The sequence below is a fragment of the Leuciscus leuciscus genome (genome assembly GCF_965113295.1).
Source record: "Leuciscus leuciscus genome assembly, chromosome: 2".
Classification (NCBI taxonomy): domain Eukaryota; kingdom Metazoa; phylum Chordata; class Actinopteri; order Cypriniformes; family Leuciscidae; genus Leuciscus; species Leuciscus leuciscus.
The window spans coordinates 20,965,981-20,992,774 of record NC_138726.1 but is presented as its reverse complement, the minus strand read 5'-3'; the positions used below and the strand labels follow the sequence as shown (position 1 = coordinate 20,992,774).

The 26,794-nt window shown below is 42.8% G+C and overlaps 1 protein-coding gene across 3 annotated transcripts in view; it reads left to right on the top strand.

Annotated features, from left to right (window-relative positions):
- Window positions 1–26,794, top strand: part of LOC309485539 (protein phosphatase 3 catalytic subunit alpha) — a 248,401-nt gene that overhangs the window by 176,188 nt on the left and 45,419 nt on the right. For all 3 annotated transcript variants that reach the window (XM_082152441.1, XM_082152439.1, XM_082152440.1), the window contains 4 exons: window positions 5,945–6,069; window positions 6,919–7,030; window positions 14,225–14,370; window positions 15,689–15,828. In XM_082152441.1, coding sequence (XP_082008567.1) covers window positions 5,980–6,069; window positions 6,919–7,030; window positions 14,225–14,370; window positions 15,689–15,828 — 488 coding nt within the window. In that variant the 5' untranslated portion in view covers window positions 5,945–5,979. The remainder of the gene's footprint in view (window positions 1–5,944; window positions 6,070–6,918; window positions 7,031–14,224; window positions 14,371–15,688; window positions 15,829–26,794) is intronic.

Here is a 26,794-nt window from a genome sequence, read left to right as displayed (position 1 = left end):
AGTCAGAACAATCTCTCTGCTTCCCTCTCATGTACTCCCACTCCCTAATCTCATGTAGGATCTGGTTGTGACTCCTGCTTTGTATGTTAGTATGAGTGTGTGCTCTTAACTCTGCCTTGACAATGTGTATTACACAAACTGCAGCACTCAGAGAATATGTACATTTCAGTACCAATCTTTTTGAGTGGTTTTCTCAATTATAATGTTTGCCGCTTGTGCTTTCATGCTATGCCTTAACATTACACTTTTACCAGACTAATACAAGGATGCACATATATCTTTTTATGGCTTTTCTTTCCTTTAACCAGACAAAACAACGCAGGGTGAAACATTGATGCCGGGATATTACCTCTGCCATGGGATGAATATCACTTTTTATCTGTCCAAAACATCTCATTTACAGCTGGACATTTCAGTCTTTTTAAATTAGTTTATAGACAAGCTCTTTTTGTACTATCCATGCACTCTTATATAAAGCATTATAAAAACTCAACTGCAGCCTTTCTAAACAGCAGTACGGAGATAATGTAAAGTTTGAATGCAAAAAGTTGCACTGCTCGGGTGAACTTCATTGGTTGGCCGTTTCCATGCCAATAAGCAATGTTTCCATGGTGATGGTAACCACTGGTTTGATTGCTATTGGCTAAGAGATCAAACATCGTGAGTGAGGTAATGTATGTCTTGGCCTTGCAGTGTATTTATGAGAGAAAGTAAGAATTTGAGGATGTTGGTTTGGAAAAACTTCAAACTTAAAAAACAACATTTATTCTCAGCACTTATTATGTTAATGTCATTTTCAATAACTATTGACACAATAAATATTTGAATCAACGGTTTTCCTCTAAGATTGTACCCTATATACAGTAATAACTATTTTGAACAAAAATATTAAATTTTTATTTGTTTGACAAATCCATTAGTAATATTTACATTTCAGACACTGTCCCTTTATGTATGTACTTATGCACAAACAATGCTATACCTCTTGTTACTTCTGAAAATTGGACCATTTTTATTTATTTTTTGGCAGAAATTTGATAATAGTCATTCTCCTGTGAATGACTGCACCTTAACAACATTTCACAGAATTTCCTTCAGATGTGTGAGTCACAATTTGCTGACATCAAGGCTCTTTAAAGAGTCTTTCTGTTAAAGGACATGTTTACGGACAGCTAGTCTGAGGAAGGCAGATTCACTACAGATAATGTTGTCTCTGGAGTCTCATAAGTCTGCCTAATTGCTTCCTGCCACAGTCTCTTCAACAGATGCTAATTGGTCGATTCCACAAGACATTTGACTGTTCTACTCTCCTGGTCACAGGGGAAAGCAACACACATACACACAGACATGTGCTTGTGTGCGTATAAATACATTTGTGGATTAAAGTTTCAATTTGTATTCAAATGACAGCATATGTCATGGAGCTGATGGCAGAGGTCTCTTGTGCCGCATTTTCATTGTTTTTTTCCTATCGTTATTCAGATATGAAAACGTATATAAAAAACATTGGGTCTCATTCACTAAGCATGCATATGCACAAACTTGTGCGTTGCTTGCATACAAACAATTTTACGAACAAATCACGATTCATGATTATGGATGGATGATGTAATATGGATAAATGAACATAATCAGACAAATAATACAATATGATAGTTTTGATGCATTTATTATGAAGTCATTAAGCAACTGTTATGTTATGTAGATATGAAAAGACTTAAATGCACATTTAGAATTCCTGACTGTTCTCTAGCTCATTTTACTTAACAACAAACAAATACAACCACAACAAGCATAGCCTAGGCCTATTTGAAGGCAAAATATTAAAATCTTGCAACTTGCTAATAAACAACAACCCAAACCATAAAGGGTTAGTTCACCCAAAAATTTAAATTCTGTCAGTAATTACTCACCCTCATCTTGTTCCAACCCTGTAAGACTTTCGTTCATCTTCGGAACACAAATTAAGATATTTTTTATAAAATCTGAGAGCTGTCTCACTCCTTCATTGGCTGCTAGGTAATTGCATCTGCCGGCCCAGAAAAGTTAAAGACATTGTTAAAATAGTCCAAGTGACTACAGTGGCTCAACCTTAAGTTTATCAAGCGACGAGAATACTTTTTGTACGCAAAAAAACCCAAAAATAACGACTTTATTCAACTATTCATTTTCTTCCGTGTGGGCCTCTGACGTGAGTTCACGAGAGTGCCACGACCAAGGCCGCCTTACCAAGCCCAGGGGTTTCCCAAGTTCAGGGGCCTCCCATGTTCAGGTTTATGATGAGCTGAAAAGGTCATATTGTTTTAACTTGTCAGATTTTGTCGCTGTATGTCGCTAGTCGCTTGTGGACGTTGGTAGTGCTGTCGCTCTAATGTTATTGTTATGGTGCGTTCACACCAAACGCGAAAAGAGCGTCTGGCGCGAGTGATTTCAATGTTAAGTCTATGCAAAGACGCGTTTATGCGCGTCTAGAGGTCCCGCGGCGCGAATGAGGCGTTACGGTTCGTGTCCGCTCAGTGCCGCTAACGTCTCCGCTTTGGGGTGTCTGATGCGAGTGTGTTTAATCGACGTTTTTTTCAACACACGGACAGTATAATCATCAGCGATGCACGCGATTATATTTAGAAATAGACAAGCTTTGTTTCCAAATGCACCAAGCAATGATCCTTTCAATTTTATAAACTTTTATAAACCCAGCCAATATAATCACAATGAACACATCCAAAATAAAATCTTTAACATGTAGGCTAACAACTGCAAAGCGTCTAATTTGTAAACAAAATGATTTACGCACTAAATCCAGAATAAACTCACTGAGACTGTCGATAGTTTCTTTTCCGTGCATCATTTTATTATATCCATGTTTGTGGTTAGTTACTGTCAAATCATATAAAACAGTGAAATCGCCCTCGAACTCTTCTGTCTCTCCTGCACTCGAGACGGTGACGGGAGCTGAGCATGGAGCTGAGCTCCACTGAAAGGCTTCTTTCCTATTGGTTTTCGCTCGCGAAAATCGCTTCTCATTTGCATAAAGTTGAAATTTAGTTGCTGTGTGTGGTTGTTAAATAAAGTGTCTTGTGTTTATGTGCTCAGTGATATGTTAATAACAATATTAAAATTAAAAACAATATAAAAAAAAAAAAACTCACTGTTGTAGGTCTCGAAAGAAACTAATGCATTATGTAATGTAGATTACCTATTACACTTTTTTTTAAATGAGACTCTATTAATCGAGGGGATGGGGGGCCTACAAAACCTCTCAGCCCCGGGGCCTAACATTAGGTTAAGGCGGCTCTGGCCACGACGCATGCTCGAGAACATAATAAACAAATACAGGATTCACGTTTCGCATAAATCTGAACATGGTTTTAGCTCCACTCACTGGGCATTTCATTTAGTGTTGTGAAATGTGCAAGATGCATTGTGGTAATCAAAATCTGGAATATCCCTAAAATCAGTTCACAATGTACCTGCACTGTGTGCCAATTAAATTTTGGATTTCAGTATATGTGTTAGTTCTGGCAATCATGTCAAAATCACTCTGAGAAGAACAGTTGTAACCTGTTACCCGATTGGTTATTCTAACAAAAGGTGGTGATTTACATTTTGGTGTTATGGTGGATAGACTTTTTCAAGAATATTCCATCACCGAGTAGAAGCTACAGCTATTGTAGCTATTGTGTGTTGGGGGAAAAAGATCAAGAATTTGATCTTGGTGCACATAATATCATAATTGATAACTCTGTTTGTATGAGTTGCCAAAAAGGCCTGCATAAGCTCTCAGCTCTTGTTGCAGTAGCATGAAATTCTTTAAAGTCCGCGTGAACCTGAAGTTGCAAACGACTTTTCTCCAGTGCTGTGACGTATTTCCCAGTGAAAAGGAATATTGAACAGAGGGCAGGGTTTTACTCTAGCGCTCCTCCTCTCCATCTCTCGCTCATTACAGACTAACGATTTGAGGGGAGTGGTTAAGCGTTTCCCAAACCAAGCCGTCAAATCTACGTCATCAGAGAAGGGACGCCATTCCAGACCGGAAGTAACTTTTCAGACTTTGATTAAAGATTACGACGGCAAACAATTTTTTTCTGTGTTTTAACTTGCACGGATTAATTGTTCACCACAAGACTAGTAATATGCGCTAACAAAGTAAATGGGGTCAATTTTGATTTCAGTTGGACTTTAAATGCAAGATCCCTAGTGAATGAGTCATGAATTTGCATGCTCAAGCAAATGACATTAAGCATAACTGAGGAAGCGCTCTTTATAAAATTCATTACATTCCTATGAATAAGAAATAAAGAAGGAATGACTAATATTGACATGTAAACAAAATGACTTTAGCACCGGCCCTAGTGTAATCAGGATAGCACAAAGTATCTGGAGACTGAGATCTAGTAATTTGATATGGACATTTTGACAAGAAGAGTGAAAACACTGATTGGTTGTATGAAGGCGAAAAACAGTTTGCTTAATAACATTTGCATTCCAAATTGACAAGGTAATAGAACCCAGCTTTCTGCTCAGTTACCATGGAGAAATGATATCTCAGTGTCTCTCCGTGACAGTATGTTACGTCAGTCACAGTGATGTGCTGCTGTTGCACGCTATTATTGTCTTGAGGCTTATTCCACACATGTAATTTTTAAGCATAAATGATTGCCAATGAAGAATACCAACAAATCAGACTGTATATTATCTTAAAGAATCACCTGGAAATTGACTCTTTTAGAATTTTTGCCTTTTTGACCTCAATAAAACATTTCCTTTTGGTTCACTTGGTATGGGTATGGGTTAAACTTGTGTGATGTATCAGTCCACTGAGTGTTTTGATGCAAAGAGGATATGATCCATGTTAAACACTACCGGGCAAATATTCTTAAATGGTCATCCTTAAATTGACAAAGTAATACTCTAATTGAAACCAGATGATGTAATTTTATGTTTACTTTTCATTATCATGTGTTTTATATTGCAAGGGATTAAATGTGATAGCTTATGTGGTAAAATATCACATAAACTGTATTATTGTTTGAATCAGATTTCGAGATCTCTTTGCCCATTTTGTGACAGGAAATATACATAACTCCTTGTTTATTTACTTTCCTCAAACAGTATTTGTTTTATCCTCCTTGTGGCAGTTGTTAATAATAATAATTGTTTAATATTTGTATATATTAACATGTTTTTATACTTTTAAATATTTAGATAAAGCATATTTTAAATATAAACACTGTAAAATAAATCCTCTTTTCAGTGCTTTGGACAGGTGCATAGCAAATCTGTTTTTTAATATAGTGAGAGTGGTCTGGAGGGTGGAAAGGCACACAAACAGTCACTGCTGGATGAGATGAAGTGTTATTGCCTTGCTTTAGGGCAGAGCAGCAGTGGTCAAAGTGAGGTTTCCAGGAGGGATTTAAACATTATTTTTCCTGTGTTTCCAGAGCTCACACCCGCAAACCTTTCTCTTCTCTCCACCTGCTCTATTAGGATGTCAAAACTATGTTACTGGATATATTACCAGGGGCCAGCAGACATGTTTTTACACAAAGCTGTCTTTCAGCCCACACAGTACATATTTATTTATTATTCATAAAACGGGGCCAGGTGACGCATTTTATTTAAAAAGCCTGCAGCAGTGTTGTTCAGAAACAGGTTGGATGTCTACTGTGCCTGTTCCAAGTCCTGACACGGGAAGAAAATGTTTAGTAATGTGCACATTACTGTAATGGTTAGTGGTATTGTGCACAAATCTGTATTATGTTTTACCAACTAATGTTTTATTCATGTTTTTGTCAGCTTATGTAAGTACTGTACTAACGTACAGACGCTTCACAATATGTACATAATTTGGTCAGACTCAGCACAGCACTAATAATGATGATGAAATAACCCTAATAATGATAGAAATGCACAGAGAATAACTGTTTGTGTATGTTTCCTCTAGTTTGTGGAGACATTCATGGGCAGTTCTTCGACTTGATGAAGCTCTTTGAAGTAGGAGGATCTCCAGCCAGCACACGATACCTTTTTCTGGGCGATTATGTGGACCGAGGATATTTCAGTATTGAAGTAAGTCACTGCTATTATCTGAACACTAAATAATGCACTTCATACATTCTATTAATTTTAGTCAAGTCAAGTCATTTTATTTGTATAGCACATTTAAACGAACGACAGTTGACCCAAAGTGCTTTACAAGTTAGAGCAGGAAAGGCAGAAACAATATGCCTTAAAATTACATAAAAATGTACATAAAAACAATATATATGTAGCAACATTTCAAAAAAAAATAAAAAAAAATTAAAGAGAATTAAAAGCAAGAGAATAAAAGTGTGTTTTCAAATTTGTATTAAAACTGACAATTGTGTTACAAGACTTGATATGAAGTGGGAGGGAGTTCCAGAGTCTAGGGGCTATTACAGAAAAGGCTCTGTCCCCTCTGGTTTTAAGACGTGTCTGGGGAATGGCAAGAAGCTGTTGGGTTGTCGACCTGAGTGATCTGGCGGCAGAGTAGGTGGACAGGAGCTCAGAAATATACAAAGGGGCTTGACCATGTAAAGCTTTAAAAACAAAGAGTAAGACTTTAAAATCAATTCTAAATTTCACTGGTAACCAGTGAAGCTCAGCTAAAACCGGAGTTATGTGCTCAAACTTTTTGGTACCAGTGAGGAGTCTTGCAGCAGCATTCTGAACTAACTGAAGTCTATTTAAATTATATTGGGTTAGACCTGTGTACAGTGAATTACAGTAGTCCAAGCGTGAGGTGATAAAAGCATGAATGAGTGAATTTTAATAATTAAAAAACATTGACCCAAATCTGTCTAATTGTTTTCAGATTTAATCCGCTTCAGTTGTATATGTACTTTTAAATCTAATCAAATTGTTTTACTCTTGTTTTTTTGTTTTTTTTGTCCTTAGTGTGTGCTGTACCTATGGGCCTTAAAAATCCTTTACCCCAAAACACTGTTTTTGCTGCGTGGGAACCACGAATGTAGACATTTAACTGAGTATTTCACTTTTAAACAGGAATGTAAGTATGACTGCCACATCAATGATAACGCTCTCTGTTACTAACGTAACCTCGGTTCTCTCTAGATGAGGGAACGAGTGTTGCGTAAGCTAGCTTACGCTACGGGAAAAACCCTTTTCTCGAGAATACTGAAGCCAAAAATTATCCTTAATTTTGCATTAGTTTAAAACGCATTGCTGCATAAGCAGACCTAGGCAGAGCGACTCACGCGCCTATTGGTTGCTCAGCAGCAACTGCTGCAACCTATCCAGGGCCTGCTCGTGACGAAGCACCAATGAGGGCGCGGGCGCCCGTGCGCGTCACGTCCCGCCAGAATGGGCGTGGCTACAGGCTATAAAAGCAGGCCCGTGAGGTTGTTCTCTGGTTTTTCAATCTGAAGCGAACCAGAAGTAGCACAAGCACGGCAGGGTTACGCAACACTCGTTCCCTCATCTAGAGAGAACTGAGGTTACGTTAGTAACCGAGAGCGTTCTCTTACGAGAGTACTCTCGTGTTGCGTAAGCTAGCTTACGCTACGGGAACCCAATGTAAAACGCCGTGCGTGCTAGAGAAGGTCCACATGCACGTTCCCAAGGGCATGTGCCCGGGGACAAACGTAAGTGGTAATATCTGGGCCGACGAGGGGTGGGCCCAGGGAGTGATAACCATTCCAGAGTGTGGGAATGGGTGCTTAATACAGTAGAACAGCCAGGTACATCCGTGGGCTGAACTAAGAATGATAACACTGCCTGTCAGCCACCTGAACCCGAAGGACAGGTGAAAATCGATCACAGACAGGAAGACCTGGTCTGTCGATCTGGAGCCTGTGTATAACACAAACCACACACAGTCTGTGTCGATCTGCAGCGAGAGCGAACAGAGCTAGTATGTTAGACTGACAACAGTTTAGCCTGTAGGGCAGGCACCTCCAGGTTATAAAACCTGATAAATGTAGACGGAGAGGCCCAGCGAGTGAAACTCCGCGAGACCACGCCCACGACGAGGCCATGCCTCTGGTGGAGTGCGCTCTGACGCCCAGAGGGCAATGAAGGTTCTTAGACCTATAAGCCATAGCGATAGCATCTACTATCCATCTGGACAGGCTCTGTTTCGATGTGGCTAAGCCCTTAGTGCGGCCACCAAACGAAACGAAGAGCTGCTCTGACTGCCTGAAAGCATCAGACCGTTCGACATATATTCTCAGCGCCCTGACAGGGCAGAGAAAATTCACATCGTCCTCACCCTCAGATCTCGGAAGAGCTGACAGTGAAATGATCTGTGATCTGAACGGAGTGGAAAGCACTTTGGGGACATAACCGTGCCTCGGTTTAAGGATGACTTTAGAGTCATTAGGCCCAAACTCCAAGCACGAAGCACTCACAGAGAGCGCGTGAAGGTCACCCACTCGCTTAACTGAAGCGAGAGCCATGAGAAAAGCGGTCTTCAGGGAAAGATACAGCAAATCCACGGACTGAAGGGGTTCGAAGGGTTTGCCCTTCATGGCATCCAGGACCAAGGAGAGGTCCCAGGCTGGAACCAGAGGGGGCTGAGGAGGATTTAACCTTCTAGCTCCTCTTAGGAACCTAACAATGAAGTCGTCTCTACCCAGTGACCGGCCATGCAAGGGTTTTGTAAACGCAGCAATGGGCTCAAAGCAGCACTTTGAGCGTGGATGGGGACCTGCCCTCGTCCAAAAGCTCTTGCAGAAAGGAGAGAATCTCTGTAACACTACAGCGCTGTGGGTCTAAGTTTCGGTCCGAGCACCAGCCGGAAAACACTGACCATTTAGAGGCGTAGAGCCTTCTCGTAGAGGGTGCTCTAGCCTGAGTAATTGTGTTCAACACTGCCGCTGGGAGGTCAGCGGGTACCCGTTGATGGCCCATGCATGCAGGGCCCATAAGTCGGGGCCAAGCGGCAACATTCTAATCTGAAAAATGAAGCCTACCCGGAAGTGCGAAAAACTGCAATACATCGAAAATCCGGAAGGGGAAGGTCCCAAAAGGGAGCAAATGTCCATACACCCCCATGTTAAAATGTCCGTTTTCACAGCATAAATTCATGTTTTTACAGGTTGGTCCCATGGACTTTTATTGTTTTTTTCGATAGGTTCCGAGTGCCTGACAACTGTGAGGGGGGTGAATTTTTTTCTAACTCGTTAGTTTAGATCGTATTTAGATATAAAATGTATGACAAATAAGGGCGCGATTGACAGCTTGATTGACAGCTGACAACGAGCATAGGCTGCGCCGAGTGGAATTCCTGAAATTTGACGTCTCGGCCATGATCTGACACAACACATCATACCTGTAAGTTATCCTTTCTGAACATTTGTATTGAAATATGGCGCCGCCCATACCCCCCATAAACGGCCTCAAAACCGTTCTTCAGAAGTCTATGGGTGACGCTTTGTCCATATTTTTTACAGTCTATGGTCGGGGCGCGGGTGCCAGATCGCGCCTCTGGCCTGGGAGAGGAGATCTTTCCTCACCGGAATCGGCCACGGGGCCGTGCTCGTCAGTTGCATCAGCTCTGAGAACCACACTTGATTCCTCCAGAGCGGCGCCACGAGGAGCACAGAGCATTTGCTCTCCCTGATGCGCTTGATTACCTGTGGTAACATCGCGATCGGGGGAAACGCATAGAGCGGACGGCTGGGCCAGTCGTGGGCCAGCGCATCTCTCTGTTTCGTGAAGAAAAGTGGGCAGTGCGCGTTCTCCGTCGACGCAAAGAGGTCGACATCCGCTCTGCCGAAGATGTCCCATAGTAACTGGGCTATCTGAGGGTGCAGGGACCATTCCCCGGAGGGAACGTTGTCCCTGGACAGCATGTCCGGTCCCACATTTTGGCAGCCCGGGACATGCGATGCTCTCAGTGAGCGCAGGTTGTGATGGGCCCACAAGAGGAGGCGTTCTGCCAGCTTGTGAAGGCTCCGTGACCTGAGAGCGCCCTGGCGGTTGATGTATGACACCACTGACATGTTGTCCGTGCGGACCAACACGTTGTGGCCTTTGAGGAGGGGGAGAAAGTATCTCAAGGCATTTTCAACCGCTTTCATCTCCAGACAGTTTATGTGTAGGCGCCTTTCTGAGGCTGCCCACAGACCAAACACTGGTCTGCCCTCGTAGAGGGAGCCCCAACCTGAGTTGGATGCGTCTGTCGAGATTACTTTTCGTCTCGAAGTCATGCCCAGATCCACTCCTGACTGATACCCGTCTGCCGCCTTCCAGGGATTCAGTGCTGTGACACAGTTCTGAGTTACCCTGAGGCGAACGCGGCCAGCGGACCATGCTCACAACGGGACCCGCGTTTTCAGCCAGTGCTGCAGTGGGCGCATGAAAAGCAAGCCCAGTTGAAGCACTGCCGAGGCCGAAGCCATAAGACCCAGCATCCTCTGAAAACGTTTGAGAGGAAAATGCTGCCGGTCCTGAAAGCTGCAGCTGAGCGCTGAATCTGCAGCGCGCGCTGTGACGTCAGCCGCGCTGTCATTGACACAGAGTCTAAGTCTGTTCCCAGAAAAGAGATTCTCTGGCTGGGAGACAGTAAACTCTTGGTCCAGTTGATTTGGAGACCCAAATCCCGTAAATGGTCGAGTAATAGAGCCCTGTGCGCTATTAACTCTGACTCTGACTGGGCTAGAATAAGCCAGTCGTCCAGATAGTTCAGTATTCGCATTCCCCGTTGTCTCAGGGGAGCGAGCGCTGCATCCATGCACTTCGTGAATGTACGGGGTGCTAAGGACAGACCGAACGGCAGGACGGTGTACTGATAGCTCAGACCCTCGAAGGTGAATCGCAAGAAAGGCCTGTGATGGGGCGCTATTTGGATCTGAAAATATGCGTCTTTCAGATCCACAGAGATAAACCAGTCCCTCGGGCGAATTTGCGCGAGAATTTGACTGGTCGTGAGCATTTTGAACGATCTCTGCATAAGGGCTTTGTTCAGCCGTCTGAGATCTAGGATGGGTCTGAGACCGCCATCCTTCTTTGGAACGAGGAAATATCTGCTGTAAAAACCTGACTCGCTCAGTGTGTGAGGGACGGTTTCTACGACTCGTTTCTCTAACAGTTTCGCAATCTCGGCGCGAAGTAGGTGTGCTACTTCGCTGTTCACCGTGGTTTCGACCCTGGCTCGGAAGCGAGGGGGTCTGCGAGCAAACTAGTGAATAGCCTCGTTCTACCGTGTTCAGTACCCATTCTGACACGCCCGGCAGCTCCCTCCATGCCTTTATGTGAAAAGCTAGAGGGAGAATAACGCGTGGGCTGTTGTCGCTGTGTGTGTGTGGCACATATATCACAGCGCCTGAGAGAGAGCGCGCGCTCATGGAGGCGCGCGCGCTTCGCACACACATAACACAGCTCGTGTCTGGTAGAGGGTGATTTACACACGGGACACGTTTTGTGTTTATTGACGGGGGCTCTGAATGAGTGCTTATCACAGAGCAGCCCGTGTTTGTGTGTAGGGATGAGCGCTGTACAGCGGGCACCTCTTCCACATTCAAAACACGCACGGCGTGAGCCGAGTTTATGGATATGGGCCGTGAATGAGTGTGAATCACTGAACCGGCCGTGTTTGTATGTAGGCGCGAACACTGTGGAGTGGGCACATGACCTGCATTTATAACACCATCGGCGTGAGCCGGATAAACAGACAGAATGCTCTTTCTGTGATATATTTGGGCGGCCGTAAAAACGGCCTTTGGGTACAGGCGAGCGTGTTGTGTAACGGGCTCGTTGACTGTGAAATACACATCTCCAGTCACCTCTGCTGAGGGAACTGTGAGAGCGAGGCGCGCTGATTTCGATGGCGGTCCGGCCACAGCGGGACTCGACCATCTTCGTCTTCCTAACACGGTCAGGAAGACTTTGAGGGCTCTGCCTTCAGCACAATCTTGGACCGGGGTCCCCGAGGGGGAGGCGGTCTGTGGCGGGATAGAAGAGCGTGAGCGCTGCTGGGAGTCCCTCGGCTGACGGCGCTGTGAGGCTGGCGGCGGGGGAGGCTGTGGCGCTGATTTCCGATTGGACGGCTGCTTAGAGCGGCCCATAGCGGAACTGGAGCGCTTCGGCAAGAAATGCCGCATAGCCTGGGAGGTTTTCTGTACCTCGGAGTACCGCTCCGAAAACCCCTTGACAGCCGGGCCGAAGAGACCGGATGGCGCCACGGGCGCGTCGAGGAAAGTGGCTCTGTCGGACTCCTTCATGTCGGACAGCGTCAACCACAAGTGTCTCTCGGTGACAGTGAGAGACACGATATTCCTCCCGATGGCCTGAGCAGCGGACTTGGTGGGTCGTAGCGCTAAGTCGGTCGCACTCCTGAGGTCAGAAAAATTCTCAGGGTTCGGGCCCGCCTCGTCCATTTTACGGAGAAGGTCGGCCTGATACACCTGAAGCACGGCCATCGTGTGAAGTGCAGACGCGGCTTGACCGGCGGCGGTGTAGGCGCGACCGATCAAAGCCGAAGTAGTCCTGCAGGCTTTGGAAGGCAGTGAAGGATGAGACTGCCATCCGGCGGAAGGCGGGCAGAGGTGCGTGGCTACCGGTTCCTCGACCGGGGGATGCAGAGATAGCCTTTGTCTTTCGCGCCGTCTACTAGAGAGAGCGTCGAAGAGACAGTAGAGCGCAGCCTGGCAGAAAATGGCACCTTCCAGCTCTTAGTGAGCTCCTCGTGGAGCTCCGGAAGAAAGGGGGCAGGCCTGGTGTGAGGCGTCGAGCGGCGGCCTGGCAGAAAGCAACCGTCCAGCCTGCTGGGTGCAGGCTCGTCAGGAAGCGACCAATCGAGGCCGAGGTCCTCCACGGCCTTCGTAAGCAGGCGAAGAAGCTCGGCGTCAAACGTAGACCGCACACCGCTCGATTCCTGAAGAGAAGGGGCGGGGTCCGGAATGGAGCCCGATCATCCTTCGCAGTCAGAAGCCAGAATAGAGCAGCTGTCCCCTTCTGCGTCATCTCCCCCCGACTCGATATGCACAGCGGGCGGCTGGCCGGCCGTGATAGAGGTGGGGGATGCAGAGAGCGATGCACACGGGGAGAGATCCGGCATGCAAGCGCTCGCGGCAGATGCCTCCGGCGTTCTCTGTGAACGGCGCTTTTTACGGCGCGGCCCAGAAGAGAGAAGCGGAGGGGCGGGATCCACGCTGAAAGATGCTAGGCGAGCCCGCAGGGTCGCCATAGACATCGCTTCACATTCCGGGCAGCCGCCCAGGGAAAGCGCGTGGTCCGCGTGTGTGTCCCAGGCAGGAAACGCACAGGATGTGGCGGTCCCTGTCGCTGAGATCGGCTCGGCAGGAGCCGCATTTCTTGAAAAGAGGCATTTGAAACAACGCCTCGCTCTTTTAGATGCAAGCGTGTGTAACGTAACACGCGGAATTGAAAGGATATCGGCACCGGATAGCGCAGCAGGAACGGCAGAGGAAGCGGCGAGATGGCCGGCTTGAAGCTCATCCCGCTGAAGGCTCTTCGACGGCGCAGATTCTCCGGAGAACAGCAAGGTGAGTGTCCACTTCGCTGAAGAGTTGAAAAATCAGAGAACAACCTCACAGGCCTGCTTTTATAGCCTGTAGCCACGCCCATTCTTGCGTGGCTACACTGGCGCGCCCTCATTGGTGCTTCGTCACGAGCAGGCCCTGGATAGGTTGCAGCAGTTGCTGCTGAGCAACCAATAGGTGCGTGAGTCGCTCTGCCTAGGTCTGCTTATGCAGCAATGCGTTTTAAACTAATGCAAAATTAAGGATAATTTTTGGCTTCAGTATTCTCGAGAAAAGGGTTTTTCCCGTAGCGTAAGCTAGCTTACGCAACACGAGAGTACTCTCGTAAGAGAACCATTAGTACATAACACTTTGACTGTTGCATTTTGCAATATAAAACCTAATGAAACTGTCATCCATAAGAAAAATAAATGGGAGCTGGGTCTGGTCACAGATCATATACTACCATCTATTTTCTGGAATTTCTAGTTAGAAGTAAAGCCACTTCCCGGCTCAGTATTTGAATACAGACATTTTATTGGCTTATCTTAATGTTTACACATGTAAAAACAATTGTTTTTGGACTGGAACAAAAAGCCTTCACATCATATTAAAGCTATCTTGTTGTTGTTTTTTTAAAGAAGTGTTTGGATGGCTTTTTTAAGACTTTCCATCTGAGAGTGAGAGTGTGTGTTAATGTGTGGTCATTTTCTTTTCCCTCCATCTCAACTGGTCGTTCCTCCTTCATCCCTTGACAGGTAGAATTAAGTATTCGGAGCGGGTGTATGATGCGTGTATGGATGCTTTTGACTGTCTTCCCCTGGCAGCGCTCATGAACCAGCAATTCCTGTGTGTGCACGGAGGACTGTCCCCTGAAATCACAAACCTTGATGACATCAGGAAAGTATGTATATAACAAACTAGTGTAATTTCCCTGTTTAACGAACCAGCCTTTGATTTATAATTCTATTAACACCAGTGCTTTGGAGTGCTACATGTTATTGTATCTGCAAGTAGTGATCATCAAGGAAAAAAAAACATTCCTACTTGTTAGTCCACCAAAAAGGGACTCTAACATTATTAACTCTCATTTTAGACCTTAACACACGATCTAAAAGATACAGTGTTAATCATGTTCATTTCCACAAAGAGGCCATTTTTAAAAACATTATATTCAGGGTCCTGCAGTTCAGAGCACAAATGATGAATCTGATATTTGTTCTTTTCATCACTGACTGTAATGTTGAAATTCTGATTTCAATAATCTGTTTCCTATGGAGAATAAACTTTCAAAATGACCAGGTTACTGCTCCCTACCTCTCTAAAGTATTTAGTAGTAAAAGCAAATTTTACCTCTCTAATAGTAAAAGCCCAGCTGCCAAGGCTCTGATGATTAGGGGGAAGTCCTTAACCAATTCAGTTCTTATCATCTACACTGAGCTCTTAATTCAGTTTAGTTTTAATCTGAGGATTATTTTGAATAATTTGTTCCACTGCTTATGTAGTTTATATGTTGTGGAATCTTTTATTAGATGCCCAAGCTGTTATCAAAAAGGACGGATTAGCCTTGTAGAAAAACATTAACTTTGCATTGGCAGTGACTGGCAGTATGTTAGCCTTAGTTCAACAGCAATACCTCTATAGTATATCTTTAAAGCATAAGGGCCGGATTTACTAAGAGCTTGCACCAGCGCAAACCTTCTTTTGGCAATACAAATTACTGTCAGGATTTACCAAAGACACACAGTGAAAAATTATATATCATTATTATATGAGTTTACCTTTCAGGTGCAAAATTTATGGGAGGAGAGTATTTAAATTAATCATGACACAAGGTGATTTACTAAGGTTTGCGCTTGACAATTTACTGGTATCTGCCATTATTTACCACCCCAAAAAAAACATGTCTTAAACCAGACGCTAATGTCAGTAGATCATGTGCAGAACTTTCCACTCCCATCGGCGCTGTTTTGGAATTACACTGTCACACGAATTTGCCCTTTTTATCTGGCCCTAAATCAGATAAAACTTTGGTAAAATGGGTTTGGACTCTTTAATCTTGCAAAATGCTATGTTTTTCTTATGTGGCCATATAGTAATTAAAAAAGGGTGACAATATACAGATTTTATCTATTCTATTCTGATTGTTTTTTTCTGTTAATTATGATGCTTTATCTAACCCTGGAGTACTCTGTAGTATATAGTGTATTTACCTTTTCCAGTTAGACAGATTCAAAGAGCCTCCCGCATATGGACCAATGTGTGACTTGCTTTGGTCGGATCCGCTAGAGGACTTTGGGAACGAGAAGACCCAGGAACATTTCACACACAACACAGTGAGAGGCTGCTCCTATTTCTACAGGTACCAAAAGCACATCAAAGAGGAAACCAGAAAGCACTTTACACAAAAACATCTTTTAACATAAAATATTATGCATTCCTAGACATGAGATTCATTGTAATAATTCTTATAGTGTGTTATGTAAGCATATTGCACAATGAGATAAATTAGTGAATTGACATGCCAGTTAGATGAGAAAGATTGGGTATATTCAGATATTTCTTGCCTCCTCGTCTTTCTGAAACCCTCCATATCACAGAATAGAAATGGCATACATGTGTCTATGAACACGAATATAAGAACCATTATCCAGTGGTGCTGTATTGTTTGATTCTCTAGTGACTGTTAAATAAAGATGATTTATGTTGTGTGTTGGATTTGCCTCAATAAGGAGGATGTCATGCGCCTACATGCTGTAGAATGGCAGCAGAATGAAATTGGTTGTGTGAATTCAGGAAGGACTGATGGAAATATCACTGTCTCTGTTGATAGAAAAATAGTTATTGTATCAGATGATATGAGGTCAGATTTTCTATAGGCTACATAGTTTCAATAGGTGTAAATAGGACTTGGAAGCTTGATATGAATCCGTGTATCATTCGTTCAGTAATTTTTTGATTTAATATTGAAAATAGAAAAATGAGAAAACGGTTCCTTTTTCATTTTTAAATTTTTTCCCCCAAAAATTTGAAAAACAAGAATTCAGCTTGATTTTTAGTTTTTCGTTCTGAGGTAGAAAAATGTATAAACAGCTGGAATATTCGATTTCCACACGTGGGTGGGAATGAAACGCAACTTTTCCTCTGATTTGTCAGCCGAAGATCAAACAGTCATCAGTTCTTCCTCAGTTCCCACAGCAGAATAAAAGTCTTTGGCTGCTGCAGATGTGCAGATTCTTAATGCGTTTATTGCAACTACATTTCATGTTTTTCTCATCAAACAACCAGACTAACAAATGACTCGACACAACCCGTACTGGGGAAATTACCGACACAACCCTATCCCAGTAAAAAAATAAAAAAATAAAATAGATATAAATCAATATAATTAGTTGTAAATTCAATATTTTTAACACTAATACAAAAAGAGAAGAATAATGCTTTGACTATATAATAGGCCTATATTAATGTTATCACATGAACTGTCATTCAGACTGACTATCAAACAACCAGAGAACAGAGAATGATTTTGCGCGGCGCACCGGGTCATGTTGAGAGGGAAACATTTTATTATTAGCCTATTCAGAAATAGTGTAAAAGACCGGTATATAAAATACAACATTAACATTATAAACACTTAATAACAGGCTGTGTGTATTTTATGTATTTAGCCTATGTCAAATCCTTAAATGAATGGTATTCAGAAAACAAGAATGAAAAATAAGTAGCCACGTACAATAAAAATATAATAGCTTATAAAAATAGCCTATTGTGCCCTTTATTATAAACAACATTTAGCCTATTTTAAACGCCAAGCCTAAACAAATTTATTTTAATCGAAGCTGAAACTGTACCGACGTTGGTTTCGCGCATCTCTCATTTGGTCCTAAGTTTCCATAATTGCAATGTAACATTTGGATGCTAACTAATAATGTAAAGAAGGCTTCGCACTTCAGTCGAGTCCCAATATACACGTATGCTAAATCAGCGTAGGTATGGTGACTGATGGCACAACCGTTATATTGTAGGCTACAACAGACCAATTAAATTAATCAGAATAACTTTATATATGTTTGGTTGACTTGGTTTTATTTTAATAATGAACAGGCTGCGATGTCAAGTTAGCAATGTCAGAAGTGAACTGATAATATGTTGTGTAAGTGCGATGCGCCGGCGCAATCACTTGGATTTGTTGCTCAGCAGGGGAAATACTTAATAATCTGTCCTACCCCCTGAGGTCGGCGCGATAGGCTCGTTTTTTTCCTTATCAGTGCAAAAAAGAATAAAAATACTAATATTAATTTTTATCTTATATGCTTGTGTTATACATCAATCGATCCTGTTAAGTGTGTGTGTTTTTTTTTTTTGTGTGTATACTCATAATAAAAACAAAGTGTTGTGCTTTTCGCCAAATAAAGAAAAATAAACATGATGCGAGTTCTGCCTCCTCTCTGTCAGTGCAGTCCATTCTGAAACGCGTCCGAAAATGAACTGTAACTCAGCGAATACTCAGTCAAACAGGCATACAGACAGACAGGCATGAAGCTTGAATTCTCTTCTTTTAAATGAAGTAATTTTTATAAAAAAACAAATATTCTCAGTTCATGTACTATGTATGAAAAGAGAGAGATGTCAGTCGTTCTCATCTCAGCTCATTATGTTTTAATTTGACTCCGCCCACGGAGAGCGCGCGCTATTCAAACGCAAATGTGAGGCGATCCTGCAATCCTGTGAAACGCCCACATCAGCTGGATAACACACACCGCGAGTTCACTTTCAGACTCATGTAGGATGCTACTATCTTGATAATAATCCTGGAAAATTTACCTTAGAAGTTCTGGAAGTTTCATTTCGAGGAGCAACAGATCCGGCTGAGGAATAGGTCAGTTCTATGCTTTGTTCTAATCGCAAGTGTCTGTACACGCAAAAAGACTGTTTAAATATGAATCGCGTTTCTGTGCGTGAATGAATGAATGCACAGATGCCAGCTGTTGTGTAGCTACAACAGCTGGCACAAATACTGTTTCAAAATGAATCGCGTTTCTGTGTGTGAATGAATGAACAGCTTTTACCGAACTCTATTGCTAAGATGAGTAAAAATCGACTACAACAATCGGATAGATTATAACGTTTTTACTGTAAAATACTGCCACATCAAATAAGCTTATAATGTTGCCAATTTCTGCTCATGTGTTATATATATATATATATATATATATATATATATATATATATATATGTATGTTTTGTCACAAATAATCAACTAAGATGTTATAGTGTTTGTTCCAAAGTAGGCGATATTCAAACTAATGAATCCTTAACTTTGAAATACGTATGATAAAATGTATTTTTACAAAGAAAGATTACACTGGAAATATTGTTAAAATTTTAATTGTTGTAATTGTATAACCTTTTTAATAAAATAGCTAAAATATATACAAGGATAGATGTAAACAAAAACTTAAAAGGTCAATATAAGCCTTCTCTTTAAATAATTTTTTATTGTGTTTTATTAGTGACACATTTGGGTAGAGAATATATTCCAAAACTTTCTGAAAATACAGCATGAGAATTAACTGCACAATTACTAGAAATGTTTACCTTGGATATTATACAATTTGCAAGCAAAAACAACAACAACTGTGTTTCCAACTGTGAACCAATTATATATATATATATATCAGTGGCGGCTGGTGAAAAATATTTTAGGTGGGGCTGTTTGTGCGGGGGTCTGGGGGCTCCTTCCCCATACATTTTTTTATTTCATAGTTGTGATTTCCTGCATTCTGGTGCATTTTAGGCCACCCATGTCCCTTGCTTATACCAATAAAATAACTCAAACCAGTCAATACCCATGGTCTAAAAAGACAATATTAATTGAACTGCCATGTAGAAATCAACAGTTGCACAGGTAATGATAATGAACAAGTTGCAAGTTTATTATGCTCCGTGTCCAGAATAGAAAAAGTGCAAACGCATAACAATAAATTATAATAGGGAATACAACAATCTAGTTCTTTAATCAATCCCCAACTGTAGACTAAATATATTTTAAAAGTTCACTGTAGACAAATTGGATAATGGATAACAGTGTGTTGATACAAGAGAAAGAGAGAAGGCTCTCAAAGAAAGGGTGGGACAACATTATTGAAGAACACCAAGTATGAGAAGAAAGATGATTTTAACATTTTAACTAGTATGGAAACACAGTAATCCAGCTCAGAACTTCAAAATAACAACAAAAAGCAAAGCAAACATACTGTTACATTCCTATTGAGATCACTATTTTAATGGAAAATGTGTGTGAAACATTGTGTGTGTGACTGAGTGAGAGAGAGAGAGACTGAGTGAGTAAGAGAATGACAGCATAAAAATGAATACGCTATATTTACTAAAAATTGTGGCAACAGATTACAAGCAATATTATTGATTAAATTTAAAAAAATTGAATTGAGTATTAATCTAATTAATTCCTAAAAAGTTAACCATTAACAAGCAGTTAACAAGCAGAATCACTGAAGGAGAAAACGTACTCGGTTACTAACGTAACCTCGGTTCTCTCTAGAAGAGGGAACGAGTACTGCGTAAGATATCTTACGCTAGGGGAAAATCCTTTTCCGCGAGATATTGAAGCCAAAAATTATCCTTAATTTTGTAATAATGCAAAACGCGTTGCAGCAGCAATGCAGACATAGGCGAGACAGCTCGCGCGCCTATTGGCTGCTCTGCGGCAACTGCAGCAGCCTATCGAGCGAGGCCTGGCGTGACGTCAGACCCAATCAGGGCACTTCGCGCCCGCTGCGTCATGTCCCGCCGAAATGGGCGTGGTCTAGGCCTATAAATATCGCTCGCAGGCAGCTATTATCTGGTTTTTCATCATCGAAGCAACCAGAGCGTGTGCATGCACGGCAAGATACGCAGTACTCGTTCCCTCTTCTAGAGAGAACCGAGGTTACGTTAGTAACCGAGTACGTTCTCTTACGAGAGGTCTCTCGTACTGCGTAAGATATCTTACATTAGGGGACCCAATGTAAAACGCCGTGCATGCTGAGATCTGACACCAAAGACCCAAGGGCGAAAGCCCGGGGTACATATAGTGCACAATCACTCAGTGAACTCACAGAGAGTCCGGGAAGAAGGAGGGGTGCAGCCTCACTTTTTCCACATAAAGTAGCGTCGAAGGGACGCAAATTTCATCATACAGACAGGGCGGGGTACGGCCTGAACTGATGGGAAAAAATGTGGGTCTTACACAGTTTGCCCAGCTTTAAACTGTCGAAAATTGAGCTGTGCTCAGCAAACGCAGCATTCTGAGCTGAACGCATCAGGTCAGATAATACTGGTAGTTTAGACCGACAGCAGCCTGGCCTGCAGGGCGGGAACCTCTAGGTTATAAAACCTTATAAATGTAGACGGGGAGGCCCAGCCTGCCGCCATACAAATATCTTGCAAGGCAATCCCACTTGACCAAGCCCACGAAGAGGCCATGCCTCTTGTGGAATGCGCTCTGACACCCAAAGGGCACTGCATGCCCTTGGAGGCGTATGCCAGCGCTATAGCATCAACTATCCATCTGGATAGGCTCTGTTTCGACGCGGCTAGTCCCTTAGAACGTCCGCTAAACGAAACAAAGAGCTGTTCCGTCTGTCTGAAAACAGACGAGCGAGACACATAAGCTCGTAATGCCCTGACTGGGCAAAGGAGGCTCGCGTCTCTTTCCTCATCAGGGACCGGTAGGGCTGACAGAGAGATAATCTGCACCCTAAACGGTGTGTTGAGGGACTTTGGAACATAACCGTGCTTAGGTTTGAGTATAACTTTTGAGTCATTGGGCCCAAACTCCATGCACGCCGCGCTCACAGAGAGCGCGTGCAGATCCCCTATGCGCTTCACCGAAGCGAGAGCCAGCAAAAACACCGTTTTGAAAGACAGGTGTTTCAAATCGATTGACTGTAAAGGCTCAAATGGCGCACCTTTCATGGCTTCCAGAACCGTAGAAAGGTCCCATACGGGGACTGAGGGAGGTCTGGGAGGATTCAGTCTCTTAGCTCCTTTAAGGAAGCGGATGACTAAATCGTTCCTTCCTATTGACTGACCAAGCGTTGTTTCTGAGAACAGGGGCGCTCCACGCCGGTCTGGACACAGGTGAAGCGCGCTCCCCAGGCAGGAAAAATCCATCCAGCCGGTTGTGAGCGGGCTGCTCAGGCGAAGACCACTCGAGGCCGAGGCTCGCCGCGGCCTGTGCGAGTACTCGCATGAGTTCCGTCTCGATGGAAGCTCTCTTGCCTGACGAAGTGCGGGCAGGGGGCGCGGGGTCCTCAGAGCCCGCCCAATCCTCACTGCCTGACGCCAGGATAGAGCAGGAATCATCCTCTCCCAGCAGGGCTTCCTCATCCGTGATATCAACGGAAGCGGCGGCAGACGGCGGCCGCTGTCCGTCAGGAAGCGAAACAGAAGAAGCCGGGGAAGCAAGCGGGCGAACCGGCGAGCTTTGGCGGCTGAGGGAGGGTTCCGGGGCCCGCTGGGCACGGCGCTTTTTACGGCGCGACGCCGCGGCGGGCGGGGGAGCAGTCTCGGTGAAGACGGCTAGGCGAGTCCTCAGAGTCGCCATTGCCATCAGCTCGCAGTGAGGGCATCCGCCGTCAGCGAGCGCGAGAGCTGCATGTTCCTCACCCAGGCAGGAAACGCAGATCACGTGGCGGTCCCCGTCGCTGAGTGTGGCTCTGCACGAGCCGCAGGAAGGCATCTTTAAAAAGACGCTAGCTCTTTTAGAATGTGTGTCGCGGCGGCGACACACACACACACAAATAGAGTACAATGTAATCAGAAAGGATATAAGCGCCGGAAAGCGCAGCAGGAAGGCAGGAAGGCGGCGCGGCCAGCGACTTCAGTGACTCGTCCCGCTGAAGGTGCTCTCTCTCAGACGGCTCGGCTTCTTCTCCAGCTCCAGCGATGCGTGTGCTTCGCTTTAAGGATGAAAAATCAGATAATAGCTGCCTGCGAGCGATATTTATAGGCCTAGACCACGCCCATTTCGGCGGGACATGACGCAGCGGGCGCGAAGTGCCCTGATTGGGTCTGACGTCACGCCAGGCCTCGCTCGATAGGCTGCTGCAGTTGCCGCAGAGCAGCCAATAGGCGCGCGAGCTGTCTCGCCTATGTCTGCATTTCTGCTGCAACGCGTTTTGCATTATTACAAAATTAAGGATAATTTTTGGCTTCAATATCTCACGGAAAAGGATTTTCCCCTAGCGTAAGATATCTTACGCAGTACGAGAGACCTCTCGTAAGAGAACCATATATTCACCTCTGGCTTGTCTGGTCCGAGTTCTTTTACAATTAGTTTTTCAGATAATGTTCTTCTTTCGAAGGGATAACGTTACAGGTGTAGAGATTTAACTGAATTTGGGGCTAGCTCAACTCCCACGACTACATTAATGCTACTCGACGTCGCCGGCGCTGCCATACTGCACTCGCACTCCTCTGAGGTAAATGTCCCGCGCAGGCGCAGAAGGTGCACTGTAATCTTGGTACGACGGGCGATATTTTCAGAGCCCCGAAACCATAAAATTCGACGACGATGATTGGCAAAATATAAAAAAAATTGCGTAGCAACAGGGGAACCATTGGCTTAAATTCCAGCACTGTAGGGCTGAGCGAACTGGAGCCCAGGGAAGACAGCCTATTGGCTATACTACTACACCAACATGAAGTGAATGCAAATATCATTCTGGAGAGTTCTAAACACATTCTAAAGTAAAACCATTAATAGCATGTCATTAACACAGATTATTTTTCAAAATGAGAGATTATTAAAAACTTATTATTATTAAATAAAAAAAAATAAATAAAAAAAAACTGGCAGGGAGGTCGGCGCCCCAGCGCCCTCTATGGGCGAGCCGCTGCTGATATATATATATATATATATATATATATATATGTATATATATATATATATATATATATATGTGTGTGTGTGTGTGTGTGTGTGTATATGTATGTATGTATGTATGTATGTATGTGTGTGTGTATATATATATATATATATATATATATATATATATATATATATTTAGTCCTTGCATTCTTTCCTGTGGCTCAGTGACACACCTGAATGAAAGGCTCATTATGGGTGTGAACTTCTCAGGTGTGAACCACTAAATATTCATGATGGTGTTGGATCGTTTACGCCCCATCCGCATATTGCCTTTCCAAACTAAAAGTGTTTCACAAAATTTAAATCAATGTATCTTTTTATGTGAATTATTAGGCAGGATGATTTTCACATCATTTTGAAGAAAAAACTCTAGGCGACGACATCCATTAGTCAAAAGTCTGATTGACACACATTTAGTATGTGTTTTGTGGCCTTATTTCAGAAACTTTCATTTTTAGTTTTTTCAATAACCATGCATAAACATAATTCTCTCAAAAATGAAAACATGTACATACATGTTGCTCACATATTATGGTAGCCCTGTTTGTGCTAAATAGAGTGTAATTGCACCTTTGCCATTAATATGTTTATAAGCAACTGAAAAAAGCACAAATGTCAGGGCATGTCAGAACATCTCAAGGACCCCAAAAACACCTCAGACCCCAGAGGGTTAAAGGTCCCATTGCATGGATTATTTTAATATTTTAGAATGTTTCCTGGGGTGCCCTTATAATGTTAGTATGTTTTTTAGATCAAAAGTTATAATTTAGAAATAAAAGGCATATTTCCTAGCCTGATTTTAGCCTCTGATTTGAACGCTCTGTTTGAAGGGGCGTGTCTGCTGTGAGACTTCAGTGTAAACGCCCACTGCTGTGATTGGCTGCTGTGAGACTTCCGTGTAAACGCCCACTGCTGTGATTGGCTGACATGCTTGCATATGAAATATTTAGCATTACATGTGGAACTCTCTCGAAAAGTTTTACTATTACAGCTATTATACGTTTTTACTATTACAGCTATCGGGATTAACAAATCGTGAGAAGTTTTTAAAGTATTTAGATCTATTCCCATCACATAAAAGGTTGCAGTGATGAGCATTGAGCAGATGACAGCGTGTTGATCGCAACGCAGTTTCTGCACTCTCACTAATGATTTCACTAATGCAAACATGAGGTTAGTACAGTAAGAGCTTCATTGTGCAGCGTAACAGCGTCATTGATTTCATAATGAGTTTTGGCAAGTGTCCAGATAAACTCGCGCTGTCTATGGTCACTATCTCAAAGAGCATGCACAGAGTCCAAATTAAAACAATTCCCCATCGTCCAATTAAACAATTCCCCATCGTAAGTACACATTGATGGCCTAAGACACGAAACGAGCGGTTTGTGTGAGAAAACGAACAGTATTTATATCGTTTTTACCTCTTATACACAGCCACGTCCAAGTGATCTGAGGGCGCGCGCGCATCCTGGTGTTTGACGTGTACGCAGACTGGTGCATAGATATATACACTAGATGTCGCCTTAAAGACATTCGTTCCAATGAACTGCCGTAGACAAGGCGACATCTAGTGTATATATCTATGCACCAGTCTGCGTACACGTCAAACAACATGCTTCGCTCGTTTGCAAGCCATGATGTCTCTCGAGGAAAAACCAATATCGTGCTCGGCGGGCTCATTTACTCATGGGCGGGCCAAATTCTTTTTTCGGGCAAAGAAGAGAAAGGGGAGGTAACCTTTCCCCTTATGACGACATAAGGGGAAGATTTCTAGATTCGCCGTCTGAGCTTTCATTTTCTCAAAAATACCCAGGGCTTGGTTTACACCTATCAAAACGTCTAGCCACCGGGGGACCATAGGCAGGCTAGGGAAACTCATATTAAGGTTAAAAAACCTCATAAAGTGAAATTTTCATGCAATGGGACCTTTAATACTCTGTCATTCGAAACAGTAACATTTATATTTGTATTTGTGTACATTCAAAATGACTACAAAATGTCATGCCTTTGAAAAATAAAGAAAACAACATGATGCGCTGCTTTAGCGCATCTCGGTCTCCTTGAACATCTTTCTGGCGCACACCAAAAATTTACCAAAATACAGCAAATAGCATTCTTTGCGCGCCTACTTTTGAAAGTCAACTTTTAGATTATTTAAAGTAAAATTCATTATATAGGCCTAAGTAACTTAGGAATAAATCACAACGTGCCTTTACAGTGCGGAAAATAGGAAAATAGCAAATTATCTCACAGACCCCCTGGCACATGAGAACTCCTGGTCTACACAGAAGAAAGCCCTGTCTAGCCTATTCCCCGGTACGGATTGTGTAGAGCCATTTGTTAGTCTGGTTGTTTGATGAGAAAAACATGAAATGTAGTTGCAATAAACGCGTTAAGAATCCTTACAACTGCAGGCAAAACGGAGGACTTTTAACGGAGGACTAGTGCTGTGGGAACTAAGGAAGAACTGATGACGGAACATTTTGATCTTCTGCTGACAAATCAGAGGAAAGGGGCGTTTCATTCCCGCCCACGTGTAGAAATCGAATATTCCAGCTGTTTATTCATTTTTCTACCTCAGAACGAAAAACGAAAAATCAAGCTGAAATCTTGTTTTTTGTTTTTTTGGAAAAAATGAAAAAACAAAAAAGGAACTGTTTTCAAATTTTTCTACTCTAAATATTAAATCAAAAAACGACTGTGCGAATGATAGGCCTACACGGATTCATATGACCTTTTGTTGGCGATAGAAAAGAGATTGTAAGCGGTAAATGCAAGATAAGAATAGCAGGTTTAATTCTTACATCTGATGTCCACACATCAGCTCAGATTTGGATCCTGACAACAAATGTTTGAAAAAATGTGTGTGTTTTTTTTTTTTTTAGATGGTCTGCTTACATTGGCAGTTTATTCATTAATTGGAGTGCTTGCATATTATTAATAGGCGATATGTAAATGTTGATGAGGGATTAACAGAAAAAAACACCTCATATTCAGATGTGCATAACTATTAGCCAGTTTTGCTTATGACCAAAAACCTTATATCACGATATGAGCAATTTTATTTCACGGCAACAATATGTCACAACATAGACACAGGGTCAGTTGTGACACTGTTAGTTTGACAAGTCAGAAAACAGCTGGCTTACACTTTACGGTAAAACTTTAATTTACAGTGTCTTTGTTACAGATGTTACATATAGTTACTGAAGTAATAAACATAAATTATGCATAATTACATGCAACTAACCCTAAACCAACCCATTTTCCTAACCCTATAGTAAGTACATGTAGTTCATTAATATTACTCAGTACTTAAATGTATGATTAAACTGTAACAAGGACACCTTAAAATAAAGTGTAACCCACTTTATTTTAAGGTGACGTAGTT